The following is a 15,572-nucleotide window of genomic DNA, read 5'->3' on the forward strand; positions in this document are numbered from 1 at the left end:
TTAAAGCTTGAGGCTTTTATTTTGAAAATTTCAGTAGTCCTTATTTTAAAGGGCTGACCTGGTCCTATTTCCTACACTGGATGAGCTCCAACATTAGTGTGAAGCCCAGTGCTGCAATTTTCTATAGTTAAAAATGTAAAGGCTTTTATTTTGTAGAGCATGTTTGTCTTATTTTGAAAATCTAGCAGGGTTGTCCTTTCAAGTCTGGGTTATTTCCATTAGTCATATACAAGCTGCTTGCTCGGCTGAAATCATTGTTTATGCTATTATTTATGCTATTAAGCATTCAAACAATAACCCTGCTTTAAGATTCTCCATAACTTTATTCCAGACATGTCTGCTGAGTTCCTTGGGGTGTATTCAGACCAGAAACGTCCTTTGGTCCGCTTGTTCGGTCCGGACCAAAAGCAGACTTTTCGTTTGGTGTGGTTTGCTTTCACATTGCACTTTTTGCAAATGACCTATAACTTATAAACAAAGCCACGCGGGTGACGATCATTGCTCCCATTGGGCAGAAATGAGGGGGGTGGGACAAGCACAGACTGAGAAATGGAGGAAAACAACTGTTGCACGCAGCACCTCTGCTCTGCATATTTGTGCCATTATTACAGCTTCAAAATCATTGTGAGGGTGAAGAGCTTGCGTGCTGCAAGCCAAAGGAGACAAGGTGCTCTGCCCCACAACATGCCAGTAGCAGCGTTGCTAGGCAACATGCAACTTATCAGGTATGATTTCAGTACGACGTACACCTTTGCAACTGGCTCCGGTGGCTTGTTAAGTCCAAAGAGACATGTTTTCTATAGTTGGGTCAGATCGTGGCGGTTTGTATTCAGACCATAAGCGAACCGCACCAAAGTCCGTTCAGAAGCAGACTGAGACCACCTCCAAAAGTGGGTCTCGGCCCAGTTGTTTATTCAAGTCCAGGGTTTGCTTGAGTGTATTCACACCTGCACAAAAGGTCCAGACCATGGGGGAAACGACCTCTGGTCCGTTTGAAGCGGACCAAAACTGACAGGGATGAATTACACCCTTGGTTTTCATGATGTTTTTTGTTGTCTAACAAACTTCAGAGGCCTTTACAAACAGCTCTATATATATCAACCAGCTTCTATTTGTGCAATGTTTCTAAACAATGAATCATTTAACTTCCACTTCATAGTTGCATGTTATTTTGTTCTGTCACACGCAATCCCACTAAAATACATTTGTGTTTGTGATTATAATGTGACAAGATGTGAAAAAGGTCACAAGGTATCAATACTTTTGCAAGGCTCTGTATCTACAGAGAGCTGCAGGATTCGTGTATTTACTGCACATCTCACAGCACTGGACAGTCAGTTTGACTTCTGGTGGATGTTGAACTTTCACCTACTTCCATTCCAAACTGTGACACAAATGACTCAGCTGCTGCTAACCCCTGACAGATATGTTGCTAAGAAAAGCACTACCCAAACACTTATCAGGTGGAAAAAAACAGTGACCTCAAACCCTGGAGCATATTCGGTACTTTTACATTTTATTTTGGTGTTTGGAGTTTTGATGTCATGCACTCAATGTTTGTTTTATGCAGAGCTGGTGATGATGCTGGAGTGGTGGTCTGGCACAGACTGCACTCTATACACCGACCAGGCTACGGTGGACAAGTTTGGCAAGGAGCACGTCATCATCATCCTCAACCACAACTTTGAAATCGACTTCCTCTGTGGCTGGACCATTTGTGAAAGATATGGTGTCTTAGGGGTCAGTTAAACACCAAAGTGTGCTTACAGACACCGGGAAAAAAAATCCTCAGGTGCTTATTTTTCTGTTTTTCTTGTCTCCATAGAGTTCCAAAGTGTTGGCCAAACACGAGCTGCTGAAGGTTCCTCTGATCGGCTGGACCTGGTACTTTCTCGAAATAGTGTTTTGCAAAAGAAAGTGGGAGGAGGACCGAGAAACAGTTTTTGCAGGCCTGGACAGGCTCAGAGACTATCCTGAATATATGTGGGTGCGTATTGTCTTGGCTGTATGTCTATCGGCACGTTTAAGTGCGATGGTGTATCATTCATACCTGCAGATATTCGTTCATACAAACATTCCTCTGATTAGTCAGCTCTGACAGAGATTTGGAATAAAGGTTGTAAAATATCTTCCCAGAACTGAATTTAATGTTTGAATGTTGAACATAAACAAACCATGAGTTCATAGACATCCCTTTTAATAAAATTACCCTTTCAAGACTTTCACTCGGTACCTTGAAGGTCAGCATGACATTTTCAGTGTATTTTATTTATTTACTTTTTTATTACATATTTAAGTATTTTTTAAGCACAAAACTGCTAAAAATGTTGCTAAAAAGGCAGCATTGTTGTATATTTTCTATGAAATTGATTCTTAACAAGTTTAAACATGTTTTACTTGGACTGGTACAGTACTGATACAGAGTACCTGGGAATCGATACCGGTACTTTTGTGTGTGTTTATATGGTACTAAATGTTGCATCTCAGTTGTTTCAAACATTTCTTCAGCATGAAAACCCTTAACTGACTACGCAGTGTTTTTGCTTAATAATGCACAAATTAAAACCCAGCCATGTTGCTGACTGCAGACAACGAGTCGCTAATGGATGCAGGCGTGTTAGCGGCGCCAAATGCAGGAGTTGTAGCTGTAGATCTGAGGCTGACGAAAATTGCTCCTCAGCCTTGAGAAAACTCTGGTGCTTAACCAGGTTCCTCCTTAGATCAGACGTATTCCCGCCGCTGGCCTCGCACGTGACCGCGTCACAAATGTTGCAGCGAACGTAATCTGCATCGGATTTTGAAAAGTGGAGCCAAACTTTTGAGCTCTTTCTATCAGTGATGCTTGCTTTGACTGTAGCAGCGGCTACCGATGTCATTACGTTCTTGTGCGTGCAATGCTGTGTTCATGTCCGGGATGGAAAATCGCCCACTCTTCCACTCCCTTAGTGTCACAATGGTCCGTTTAGGTACTGAACTATGGTACTGTTTGATTTTACACGAATCTGTACTCGGTACTACTGACAGGATATAATATACTATAAAAGTATCGAATTCGGTACCCATCCCTAGATCAGACATTATTCTCCCTGTAAGTTAGCCAGTTAAGTTGGTTTGCCCTCCATCTGTCAGCTCTAACGGCCTTGCTGGTTAGATAGTGACATTGTTTTAGCATCATGTTTTAAAGAGGTGAATTTGATCTGTAATTCAACCAAACTGGGTAAATGGGACAAGAGAACGAGGACAGATGAGTCCAGCGCTTTGGTTTTCTCCCTAGTGTTTGTGTATAAATGCAACTTTTGTCTCCACACAGTTTCTGCTGTATTGTGAAGGGACCCGCTTTACAGAGAAGAAGCACCAAATCAGCATGCAGGTTGCAGAGAGTAAAGGCCTGCCCAAGCTCAAGTATCACCTTTTACCCCGAACCAAAGGGTTCACCACCACGATGCAGTGTCTTAAAGGCACAGGTGCGGCTCATCAGCACACATCAACATAATAAACTGAGGTATAAATCAGGTTTTTGTTTTTGTTCTTACTGTATTTTTCTCTGTGTTACAGTCACCGCCGTGTATGATGTGACTTTAAACTTCAAGGACAACCAGACTCCCACTCTGCTGGGCATTGTCAATGGCAAAAAATACAAAGCTGACCTGCGTGTTAAGTAAGTTCAGTTTCTGTTCTCTTATTTACTTTTTGTTCTTTGATAAAACAAGAGAACATGATAAATTTGTCTGCTGATTCATATCTGTCCTCTATCAGTCGGTCAATGCAACTGGCAGGACTCCAGCATCTTAATAGTTTCAAAATAATGGCTGCAGTGGTCAGGCATTCTTCTGAGTAAGAAGCTGCTTAGCAGACAGACGGATGAGGTCCATTCACATTGGTAACAGCATTTCTTATTGGAGTTTAATCTTGATACATTATTGATTTTTATTTAATTGAAATTGCAAAGAAATACCGAAATGCGCCAGGATTGTGAGGATTTCTTTGCTAGTTGGGAGTGAATAAAGAGCAAGCAGCCGGTCATAGCAGCTAGTTTCTGGGCTTGAAGTTGATTAGCAGAGCTCCATCTGGTGGTCAGAAACCACCACTACAGACCACGTGTTTTCTGCAGTCTGGCAAAGCCAGGAAAAGTATGGGTTTTGCTTTTATCATTTTCCAGGGCTGGATCAGAGCCCAACATACACAGTTAACCCTGCCTTCTATCAACCTTTATCAAGGCTATTCTTTTTCAGCCTTCTTGTTTATCAAAACTGTATAAAATCACTTAAAATGTAAATGACTGATAAAGAAAACTACAATATTAAATATAAGAAAAAAAAGATGCATCAAAATTAGTAAATCACAGCCTCTTCATCCCCTCATAACTTAAAACAAAACAAAGAAAAAAAGATAACCCAAGACAAATAAAGGAAAAGGCAGAACCTAAACCATTAATTTCAAGGAAGAGATGTCGGATTTTATTTTTAAGTATGCAACTGAAGTCACTATAAACACTCTTAAAACTAAAACTTTTTCTGTGGGTGTTTTTCATGAAAATTCACTTTTTGACTTGGAACCAGGACCGTGGACGTGTTTGTTTACACCTCATATGATGGTTTGATTTTGGACACACACACTGCACATAAACTGTTCAGAGTTTTACCTTCAGGCCGTCGCTACAGAGCACTGCTTACTAAAACCAGCCGCCACAGAGACAGTTTCTCTGTTGAACATTCAATAGAGTACCAAACAACTGCATACTGAAGTCGCAAATCTACCTTGTAAATGTGTATATTGTATATATGTATTTAAGAACATAAAGATATATGCAGAATATATCTTATAACACAAGAAACAAAACAAGAAACCCAGAGAGCAAAGTGTACCGGAGTCAAATTCCTTGTTTGTTTGAATGTACGAACTTGGCAATAAAGCTGATTCTGATAACTGAGGTCCATTTCTTCCTTCAGTCCCAATAAATTGTTAATTTTATCCCATCCAGGCGGTTTCCTGTGGAAGATATACCTGACAATGAGCAGGAATGTGCCAACTGGCTGCACAAGCTCTACCAGGAGAAGGTAAGATTAAATTTAATTGGATCCATGTGTTTCTCGTGGATTTAATCATATTTTTAATACATTAAGACAAGAGACCAGTCATGTGTCGGTATCCATTTAGCAGTAGTTGTGTATACCTTTTAGTGCACTCATAGTTTTGTTGGTTTATAATCATTAAGGACAATCTTAACACATTGTTTGAAAACATTAAATACAACATTTCCATTCTGTCTGTTTTCCAGGACGCCTTACAGGAACAGTACAACAAGGAAGGAAAGTTCCCCGGACCTACAATCATCCCGCCGCGCCGCCTTTGGACGCTGCTGAACTTCCTGTTCTGGGCCACCCTCCTGTTGTCGCCCCTCATCAAATTTGCATGTGGCGTTGTCGTCAGTGGCTCCCCGCTCCTCATCATTGGTTTCATCACCTTCCTCATCATTGGTAGGTTAAACAGGCACCACTTGGTCCAGAAGAAAATCTAGTTCAACTTTGTTCATGTTGAATAATAAATCAGGTGCAACACGTGGTTTGCACCCTTTTTGCAATTCTTCGTTATTACCTCAAACCGTAATGTATTTTATCGGAAACATTATGAGGAAGAGCAGCATAAAGTAGGCTTCATTTGTTAGTGGAAGGAAAATTATATAAATAAAATCAGCATTGTTCAATCTATGATTTGACAGGACAACCAGTAGTGGTGGACTCCACAAATCTGGATTTAATGGTAGAGTGGAAAAGAAGAAAGCCATTTTTGAAGGAAATCCAGAAGACGTCCTGTTTGGACACAGCAGACATGTGGAGAAAGGCACTTGGATAAGATGAGACCAGAACCTAATGGAAAGTGCCATCTTTGGGGGAAAACTAACACTACACAACTCTCTGAACATATCCTCCCTGCCACAATACATGGTGGTGGCAGCATCATACTCTGGAAAGACTTTTGTTCAGCAACTGCTCATTGATGGGTGGATGGTGGAGTACAGGGCAAAAAAACCTGTTAGGCTGCAAAAGACTTGAGACTGGGTCAGAGCTTCACCTTCCAGCAGGGCAGTTACCCCAAACATGCAGCAAGAGCTAAATCGGAATGGTTTAAATTAAAGCATATTGTGCATGGCCCAGTCAAAGTTCAGACCTAGATTTAATTGAGAATTTTGAAAATGTATGTTCTCAGAGGATCTCCATCTAGTTTGACTGAACTGGACTAAATATGCAAAGAAGAATGTGCAAAACATTCTGTCTTTTAGATGTGCAAAGCCCGAGACTTGCCCCAAAAGACTTGCAGCTGCAGTTTTCCTTCTCCGTCACAACTGTGCAGAACTTTGTTTAGGTCTTTCACATATAAACCCAAAAGAATGCATTAAAGTTTTTGTTTGTAACGTCACAAACCTTAAAAAAATGTTCAAAGAGTCAGAAAATCTTTTCAAGGGATTGTAAATTATATGTTTTACCTTTTAGTGATGTCTTCATTTACCACTGTTGTTTTGTCCTTCCCAGCCTCTGTAGCTATTCGTCGTCTCATCGGAGTCACAGAGGTGAAGAAAACCGGCTCCAGTTACGGAAACCAGGAGGCCAAGAAACAAAACTAGACTGTGTAACCCCCTCCCATGTTCGTACAGCCACCCCCGCGGTGTTTCACTCCCTGCCCAACTCCATTCTCCTCCAGCCGTCGGCTCAGTTGGGAGGCCGGGGAGGAGGCCCACCTGTGAAAACATACCCGACACCAGAGTCAAAAAAAAAAATCCTGCCGGCCCTAGAGAAGACCAGAAGTTGTGGGAATGACGCTGTCTGGTGTGTCACAGATTCAAGGGAGGGGGGAGAGGCAGTACTGTAAATCCACCAAACTCCCAATTAAGTCCCGGTAAATCTCAGTCACTAACAACAAAAAGCCTGTAAGATCTCTGAGGTCATTTTCTTAACTATGTAACCTACAGTTACTTCCTGTAGGCCTTCAGCCAATCTGGGAACGGCGACACGCTGATTATTTTCAAGTGCACCTAACACAGTCCAATCCATATCGATTTTGTTTTATCTAAACCTTCATGCAGCGCTGTTTTTTTCTCTCCGAAACCTTCTTGTGATGGAAATCGGTGCCTTTAGGCCCAGCCTGGCTTTCCTTAATCAGGTCACTTCACAGTAATCACTCAAAACCTGCTTAGTGTTTATATTATACTCAGATTTATACAACAAAACCAAACATCAGAAATTTCGTAAAATGAAAATTAGAGATGCACTGATCAGGATTCTGTGGCCAATATCTGATCACCAGTTGCAGTAAAACTTCATCCTACTGACACAATTTTAGATGATTAAAGATTATTTTTAAGAGCTTTAAAAACGCCATTAAAAATGCGTTTTCCTTCCAACTTTGAGCCGTCGTTTCTACTAGAAGTACACCGATTGGGAAAAAGATTGGATCTTTTGGTTTCAGACACGTCACCGATCAAGCTGAAAACCGGCTGATTGGAGCCACCAGCCGATTTCTCGGTGCATCTCTAATGAAAAGCTAAAACTGGCTTGAGAATCGACTCCAGAAGGATGCTTTAACAGTTGTCTATTTAAAGGGAAATGAACCATAAATTTATTTGGAGATTCTTAAAACACTCTCTAAATAGAAACGTGTGAGCACGACCTCAGTGTACTGACCTGCTCACGTTGGATCGGACAGGCTGGTGTCTGTTAAACTACAGCAAGGGCTCTGAATGTGAAAACTGTCCTCATCAAGGATACCTGCCATCTGTTCCAGGTCTCTTCTTAAAACATGCTTTTTGCATTCCTTCCTCCCGTCGCTCCATTTCTCTTATTTAGATTTCACATATTCTCATCAGTGTGTAACCGGACATTCTCGGACCTCCCAAACGTGCTATTTCAACACACCAAGCCCTGCCCTCCCCTTGAGGTTGAAACGCAGCTCACTGTGGAACATGACTGGCAGAAGATTCAAGCGAAAAAGGTCACCAACTGTCTTCATGGAGCCACACAGCTGTTAGCATAGACTGCAGTAGGAGTATTTTTAACCTTTGCCTTAAATCAAGCTTGCTCAGGCAAGGGATTGCTTATTTACCTCCCTTTTTGAGGCGCATAACGCCACTTTTGTTATGTTTTAAATATTCACCCTTAATTCCCGCCATTACAGCAATGCATGGTGGAGTAGGAAGAGTTGGTGAGATGAGTGAATAATTTCAATGAACTCTTAAAAGTGGTATAATAGTGGTTTCAATGTTAATTGAAGGGATTTCTTTGGAGGTTTTGTTTGACATAAAAGTAATTTATTAGTTTTGTTTAGGAATAAAAAGTATCTGTAAGAGAAGAAAATTTAATTTAATGACTTATAGGAAGGTGATTTTTTTTTTTTTGCATTAAACCCACTTTTTAATCTCAAAGTTGATTTTTATAGGAAAATCTTTTGTTATCCACTTTTAATAATTTCAGATGATTTCTAGGAAACCTTTGGTTGTGTTTGAATACTACTCTTCAGCGGTGAAATGTCCAGCTCTTCTTTCTGTACTTATCTGCAACCAGACAGATTTCATCCGAGCCTTAATTAGTACCAAGGGCCAAAGTGCCACAATCCGGTGAATAAATAGATCCTGAATAAGCCTTTATATATGTGACAATTTAAATAAAATTGGAAATGTATACAAATTACTAAAAGTTTATCTAGAATTTATATATTTCAATCATTTATAAAACACATAGTTCAATGTGAAAAAGCATTAGATGTAATTAAAATTTGAGTTGTAATAAAATTTGCAATAAGTAAATAAAGATTGAAAACACTTTAGTTAATGATTTCCACATGTAATTATTTAATTATGTATTTAACAAATAATTGAAACATTTAAATATTAATACATTTATTTAATCTAGGTATTTCCATTTTTAGCCAAATTATCACATCTATTGTTTATTTAACAACTCGTTTGTTTATTAAATTGAGGCACTTTTGGCCCTCAATAAATTAGTGCTGCTTAATTCTTAAGATTAAAGTGTAGAAGTTAAACCATACAGCCGAGAATGGGTTGAAAAATCTAAAACGCAGTTTTACCTGGTTTGCAGCTTCCTGGGATTATTTATTTTATTACCGGAGGTCAATTTAATGCCATCCAGGTTAAGTGATTGACTAAGCAATTTCTTTTTTAAAGACTCTGGTCCAATGACAACAACTTCTGTCTTTAGAAGCGAAAAATTTAAAGTCATCCAAGTTTTTATATCTTCAAGACATGCTTGTAGTCTATCTAACTGGTTGGGTTCATCAGGATTTATGGATAAGTAAAGCTGAGTATCATCAGCGTAACAGTGAAAATTTATTCTATGCTGCCTGATAATTTGACCTATTGGAAGCATATATATAGTAAAGAGAATTGGCCCAAGTACTGAACCCTGTGGTACTCCACAATCAACCCTGAAGTTTAAAGATGATTTATCATTTACATGAACAAACTGGAATCTGTCAGACAGATAAGATTTAAACCAGCCTAGCGCTGTTCCCCTGATCCCTACAGCATATTCCAGCCTTTTTAAGAGAATATTATGGTCGACTGTTTCAAATGCAGCACTGAGATCTAACAGAACCAGAACAGACACAAGTCCATTATCTGAGGCCATAAGAATATCATTAGTGACTTTCAGCAGAGCTGTTTCAGTGCTATGATGAGCTCTGAAACCTGATTGAAACTCTTCAAACAAGTCATTGCTGTGTAAATGCTCACACATTTGATTAGCAACTATTTTCTCAAGAATTTTAGATAAGAATGGAAGATTGGATATAGGTCTGTAATTTATTAAGTCATCTCGATCAAGCGAAGGTTTCTTAAGTAAAGGTACATATCCATTTACTAAAGATAGATTAATCATATCTAAAATGGGGCTGGTAATCAGAGGGAACACTTCCTTAAATAATTTGGTTGGGATTGGGTCTAACATACAAGTTGAAGGTTTAGATGAAGCTAATATTTCTGATAACTCAGGAAGCTCCACAGGATCAAAACAGTCCAAACACAAATCAGGTTCTGCAGTTATTTCCAATGTTGTCTCACTTGCTGAGGATGAAGTAATCATCTTCGGGAGTATGTCAAATATTTATTTTTAATAGAATCAATTTTATTTAAGAAGAATCCCATAAAGTCTTGACTGCTGAGAGCTAAAGGAATGGATGGCTCAACAGAGCTATGACTCTGTAAGTTTAGCAACTGTACTAAAGAGAAATCTAGGATTATTCTTGTTCTCTTCTATTAATGATGAGAAATAAGCTGTTCTAGCTTGGCGAAGTGACAATTTAAATGGTAAAGCAGAAAAAAAGTTGCTGAAAATTTCAGAATAATTCAAAAATGTTTTTCAGGAGATGTTTCTATTAACTGATAAATGTTTTTTTTATCTTTGCATTTTTGATTTCACTGAAATTATTCTACAAATTGAGGCTTAACTTTAAGCGCTTTAATTATCCCCATTAGTTTCACATCTTGCATCAGCTGTTTGATTTGTTTTTTTTTTTCTTTTCTACAGCTATTATTTTTATGTTCCATATAAACGCCTGAGAATATTAAAGGATTTAATCACGAAGTAGCGTTTACTCCTTGGATTTCTTTGGCTTTGTCTGAGTTTCTCTGTGCATGAACACAGCCATGCAGAAGAAAGGAGCTCATCTTCAGGCACTGCTTCTCCAACCACGTTCAGTCACACCAGCATTATTCACCTTTGTTTTTCATGACACATTCACAAATTTCACCTGAGATGCAACACATTTAGTCACAGTAGTGTGGCTTGGTGTAAGGTACAGATATGTATATATGCTGAATGTCTTACTCCCCTGTAGAAAGTAGAGCTATGCCAAGCTGCTTTTTAGACTTTTTGAATGACACGTTTATCTGTATTCCTACAACTGATGGGTTTCTTGTACATAATGTAAATAAGGATGATGCTCTGTGTAGAAATGCCCTAGATGCTCGTTTTTCCACAGTGCGCTCTCTTTGAATGGCTGCACTGTTATTTCAGCCTAAAACCAAATCTGCCACTGGGGAACAGCAGGGAGATGGTCTAACAGAGTGGAGCTGTAAATACCTCCAGCGTCGCCTCTTTCAGTTGAAACTACAACAGGAGGCTGAGGTTCAGTTATGCTCTCAAAGCAGTTTTTAGACCTTGCAATTAATCATTTCTTCTTGCACTTATGTTTTTTTTTATTGCATGATGTGCATATCTGCACAGTCAGTGAATCGAGTTCATTCTGACTCAGGGATTCTTTTACAGACTGGTGATGCAACTGCTGTGGCATTAACTGAATCTAAATAAAAAAGCTTTCTGGGGAAGTTATCTGTGTGTTTCTTGCTGTTGCCACATTCATTCTCATTCTTTTGGATAATTGGTGGTAAACATTCTGTAGATATGTGTAGGAATTACTATCTAAAATGCTTGAGGTAACCTTTTCGATTGCAATGGTTTCCTGGGTTTCAATCACTCAAGGCAGGAATAAAAAAAATGGCTTATTGTATATTTGTAATGTTTATGCAGATGCCGATTTCAGGGAATCTGGTTAGAGAGGAGAAGAAACGTGCAGCAATCTCCAGGTTCCACTGTGGGCTCTGTTGTGTCTGCAGAAGAACAGTTTCACTGGATGTTTGACACTATGGAAGCATTTCCTGCTTGGATGTTCACACCCTGCCAATCACAGCGCTCTGTCATCAATACAGCTACAAGCAGAAAGTCGAAGGATGAGTGTCGAAACTTAAACCTCTAAAAAACATGTCAATATGAGGACATAAACTAAATTTATTCATACATTTAAATGTTCCCTGAAGTCATAAAAATCTTCAATTTGTTCTTTTTTATATGAGCAACTATACAGGCACATTTTGTACTTTGTTTAATTATGATGATGGAATTAGTGTCCTTTGAGATTGTTTAATCAGTTGATTTATTTTGTGGCTAAAGCAAAAGTCTCAGATATGACACACAACTGCAATGCCATTCACCCCTTTTGAACCATTTCATAGTTTGTCACAAAAAACTCCCAAAATTCAATGGATTTGACGTAATAGACCAGCACAAAGTGGAACGTAATTGTGAAATGATCTAATGTTCTGCTAAATGGCTCAAGCTCAGTACGATTGGATTGAGATACTCTGAAAGCTTTGTCTTTGGTTTGGACTTTTACTAGGCTGTGCTAACATACGAACTTGCTTTGCTTCAAACCATTCCATAGTGTTTTTGGTCATTGTCCTGCTGGAAGGTGAACCTACCTTCCCAGTCTCAAGTGTTTTGGAGCTTCTTCCTGCGTTGACCGTCCATTCTCCTGTCTATCCTGACCAGCTTTCCTTTCCCTGCTAAAGATAGCCATCCCCACAGCATGATGCAGCCACCACCAGGTTTCACAGTGGGATGGTGTGTTCAGGGTGGTGTTAGTTGTCTGTTTTACTCTTTATCAGAATTTCTATTTAGACATTAGCTTTGGTCTCACCTGACGACAGCACTTCCACATGTCTTCTGTGTCCTCCAGATGGTTTGAGGCATTTTTGGACACTCCGCGGTTTTCTTCTTGCTACTCTTCCATAAAGGCCAGATTTGTGGAGTGCACAACTATACTTTTGGATGATGGATTGAACAGAGCTCTGTCAAATGTTCAAAGCTTGATATATTGTTTTGTTAGCTAACCCTGCTTTAAGCTTTGGTCTTAATGAAACCTTTGAGTTTTCACAGAACAGCTGGATATATACTGAGATTAAATTACACACAGTTGAGTTCTATTTACTTATTAAGTGACTTTTCAAGGCAACTGGTTGAACTGGATTTTATTTAGGGGTATCAGAGTAAAGGTGGCTGAATACAATGGACACCACAGATTTTCAGGGGAGTCTGAAACCGCTTAAGTCCAGGGTGGGAGGGGTCAGCTGTAATCTTTCCTGCTTGAGGCATGCAGTTCCTGATGAGAAGGAAGATTGCAGCCAATCACCCTCTCTGCAGAGCGAATGATACGCTGCAGCCTGCCCTTGTCCCTGATGGTGGCAGCAGCGTCCCAGATAGTGATGGAGGAGGTGACGATGGACTCAATGATGGTGGGGTAGAAGTGCACCACCGGCACTCAGGCTGAACGTCTTTAGCCTTGCAATATATAGTTTTAAAACAATTATCTACATAAATATGAGCAAATTCATCTGTAACATAAATAGTCCTTAAACACATTAACATTATTTAAGTTTAATAGGTTTTGCAACTGTGTTTGAAAAAATACGTTTTCTTCATAAAATAGATGTTTTGCTTCAACTAATTCCTATCATATCTCATATACTGTATGGTATATTCGATAAATTAGAATATTATTGAAAATTCATTTTTATTAGTAATTCAATTAAAGTGAAACTAAATAAATTACACACAGACCGATGTTTTCCACCTTTTTTTACTGTTAATTATGATACTTTTCCAGTTACAGCTAATAACAACATGACATTGAAGATTAGAATAGTACATCAGACTAATAAAAAATTTGTTTTTAATACAGAAATGAATGAAAACTATGTTTAATACCTGCTTATTGGTTATTAATTTCAAAATAAACTTTTAATTTGATTAGCTTCATCAAAAAGCATATTCCAATTCGTTTAATATGACCGTAAACAAGACTTTAGAATTTGCAGCATGTTTCCTGTGTTACCTTCAGGTACAGTCCGTGTCTCTGCAGTTCTGACCTGTTTTGGCAACACCAAGCAGACAAATAACCAGTTCAGCATCTCCAGCGTAAATGTGAAACCATAATAGATGTTGTCTGCAGATCTCATGACTCACAGTAAAACTCGTCTGAAATATTGCGGTAGGTTTCACACGTACTAATCCTCAGGTTTTAAATTAAAAGACTGCTTGATGTAATCACGCAACAACAAAGCTGCTCTTTGTGTGTTAATTACATGATGGTTCTTCTCAGCAGGGTCACATTGGCTGGATTTCACACCCTGGGGAGGAGACTGAACCATTAAAGTATATAGGTTTACGCTATAGTTCTGATGTTGTGAATCCACTTTGAGTCTAAATGTTATGGATCACCTTTAAACAAATGTTTCTACAGGGAAAAAGGCCTAAGTAAGAATTTTAATGGCCTGCAGAACAGAGACCGGGAAAGGTAAGATGCTCATTTGAATTATTTTCTGTAAGTCGTTAATGTTACTAACCTTTATGTGACAAATGTACAGATGGCATTCCAAGTGTGATCATCCTTTATCGATTCCTTATATATGTGTCAATGACATATTTTACTTATCTAATACTCAAAAAAGCCCAATATTTGTAATATTTACATCTAATTGTTGACTGAATTTAAATTTGAGTATGCCTTGTTGTAGACGGCCGACAAAAGAAATCAGCTTCTGGAAGTGAGACTGCAGAACCAACAGTGTTCTAACATTAGTCCAATATCCAGTCCTTAAGAAAACATCAGTGGGGACATGTCAGTCACATACTTGTTAATCTGACACTTATTTTGCTGCTTAAACATAAACAAGTATTTATATAATGTCCAGGGCTGCAGCTGTCCTCTTGTAATCGCTGTAGGAGACAATTAGCAGAAACATTATACTTAAAAAAATATTTTAAAATGAAGTAATATGAAAACTAAAAGTTGTAATTGTTGTAATCTCAGACAGGCCACTGCAAACATAAGCACTTCTGCAACGATGAGAAACACAACCAAGTTGCAGCAAAGAATGACATGATTTCCACATGTAATTATTTAATTATGTATTTAACAAATAATTGAAACATTTAAATATTAATACATTTATTTAATCTAGGTATTTCCATTTTTAGCCAAATTATCACATCTATTGTTTATTTAACAACTCGTTTGTTTATTAAATTGAGGCACTTTTGGCCCTCAATAAATTAGTGCTGCTTAATTCTTAAGATTAAAGTGTAGAAGTTAAACCATACAGCCGAGAATGGGTTGAAAAATCTAAAACGCAGTTTTACCTGGTTTGCAGCTTCCTGGGATTATTTATTTTATTACCGGAGGTCAATTTAATGCCATCCAGGTTAAGTGATTGACTAAGCAATTTCTTTTTTAAAGACTCTGGTCCAATGACAACAACTTCTGTCTTTAGAAGCGAAAAATTTAAAGTCATCCAAGTTTTTATATCTTCAAGACATGCTTGTTGTCTAGCTTTCTGGTTGGGTTCATCAGGATTTATGGATAAGTAAAGCTGAGTATCATCAGCGTAACTGAAAATTTATTCTATGCTGCCTGATAATTTGACCTATTGGAAGCATATATATAGTAAAGAGAATTGGCCCAAGTACTGAACCCTGTGTTACTCCACAATCAACCCTGAAGTTTAAAGATGATTTATCATTTACATGAACAAACTGGAATCTGTCAGACAGATAAGATTTAAACCAACCTATTGTTGTTCCCCTGATCCCTACAGAATATTCCAGCCTTTCTAAGAGAATATTATGATCAACTGTATCAAATGCAGCACTGAGATCTAACAGAACCAGAACAGACACAAGTCCATTATCTGAGGCCATAAGAATATCATTAGTGACTTTCAGCAG

The 15,572-nt window shown here is 38.5% G+C and overlaps 1 protein-coding gene across 4 annotated transcripts in view; it reads left to right on the top strand.

The window, feature by feature from the left end:
- The window catches only part of agpat3 (1-acylglycerol-3-phosphate O-acyltransferase 3), a 32,213-nt gene extending 23,396 nt beyond the window's left edge, over nt 1-8,817 (top strand). For 3 of the 4 annotated variants that reach the window (XM_047370685.1, XM_047370687.1, XM_047370686.1), the window contains exons 4-10: nt 1,571-1,740; nt 1,826-1,987; nt 3,311-3,464; nt 3,556-3,658; nt 4,982-5,057; nt 5,279-5,477; nt 5,720-6,497. In XM_047370685.1, coding sequence (XP_047226641.1) covers nt 1,571-1,740; nt 1,826-1,987; nt 3,311-3,464; nt 3,556-3,658; nt 4,982-5,057; nt 5,279-5,477; nt 5,720-5,853 — 998 coding nt within the window. In that variant the 3' untranslated portion in view covers nt 5,854-6,497. Of the gene's footprint in view, nt 1-1,570; nt 1,741-1,825; nt 1,988-3,310; nt 3,465-3,555; nt 3,659-4,981; nt 5,058-5,278; nt 5,478-5,719; nt 6,498-6,530 lie in introns of those variants that run through there. The other variant, XM_047370688.1, reaches the window with a different exon arrangement.
- Nucleotides 8,818-15,572: the final 6,755 nt, after the last annotated feature.

The sequence above is a fragment of the Girardinichthys multiradiatus genome, chromosome 7 (genome assembly GCF_021462225.1).
Source record: "Girardinichthys multiradiatus isolate DD_20200921_A chromosome 7, DD_fGirMul_XY1, whole genome shotgun sequence".
Classification (NCBI taxonomy): Eukaryota; Metazoa; Chordata; class Actinopteri; order Cyprinodontiformes; family Goodeidae; genus Girardinichthys; species Girardinichthys multiradiatus.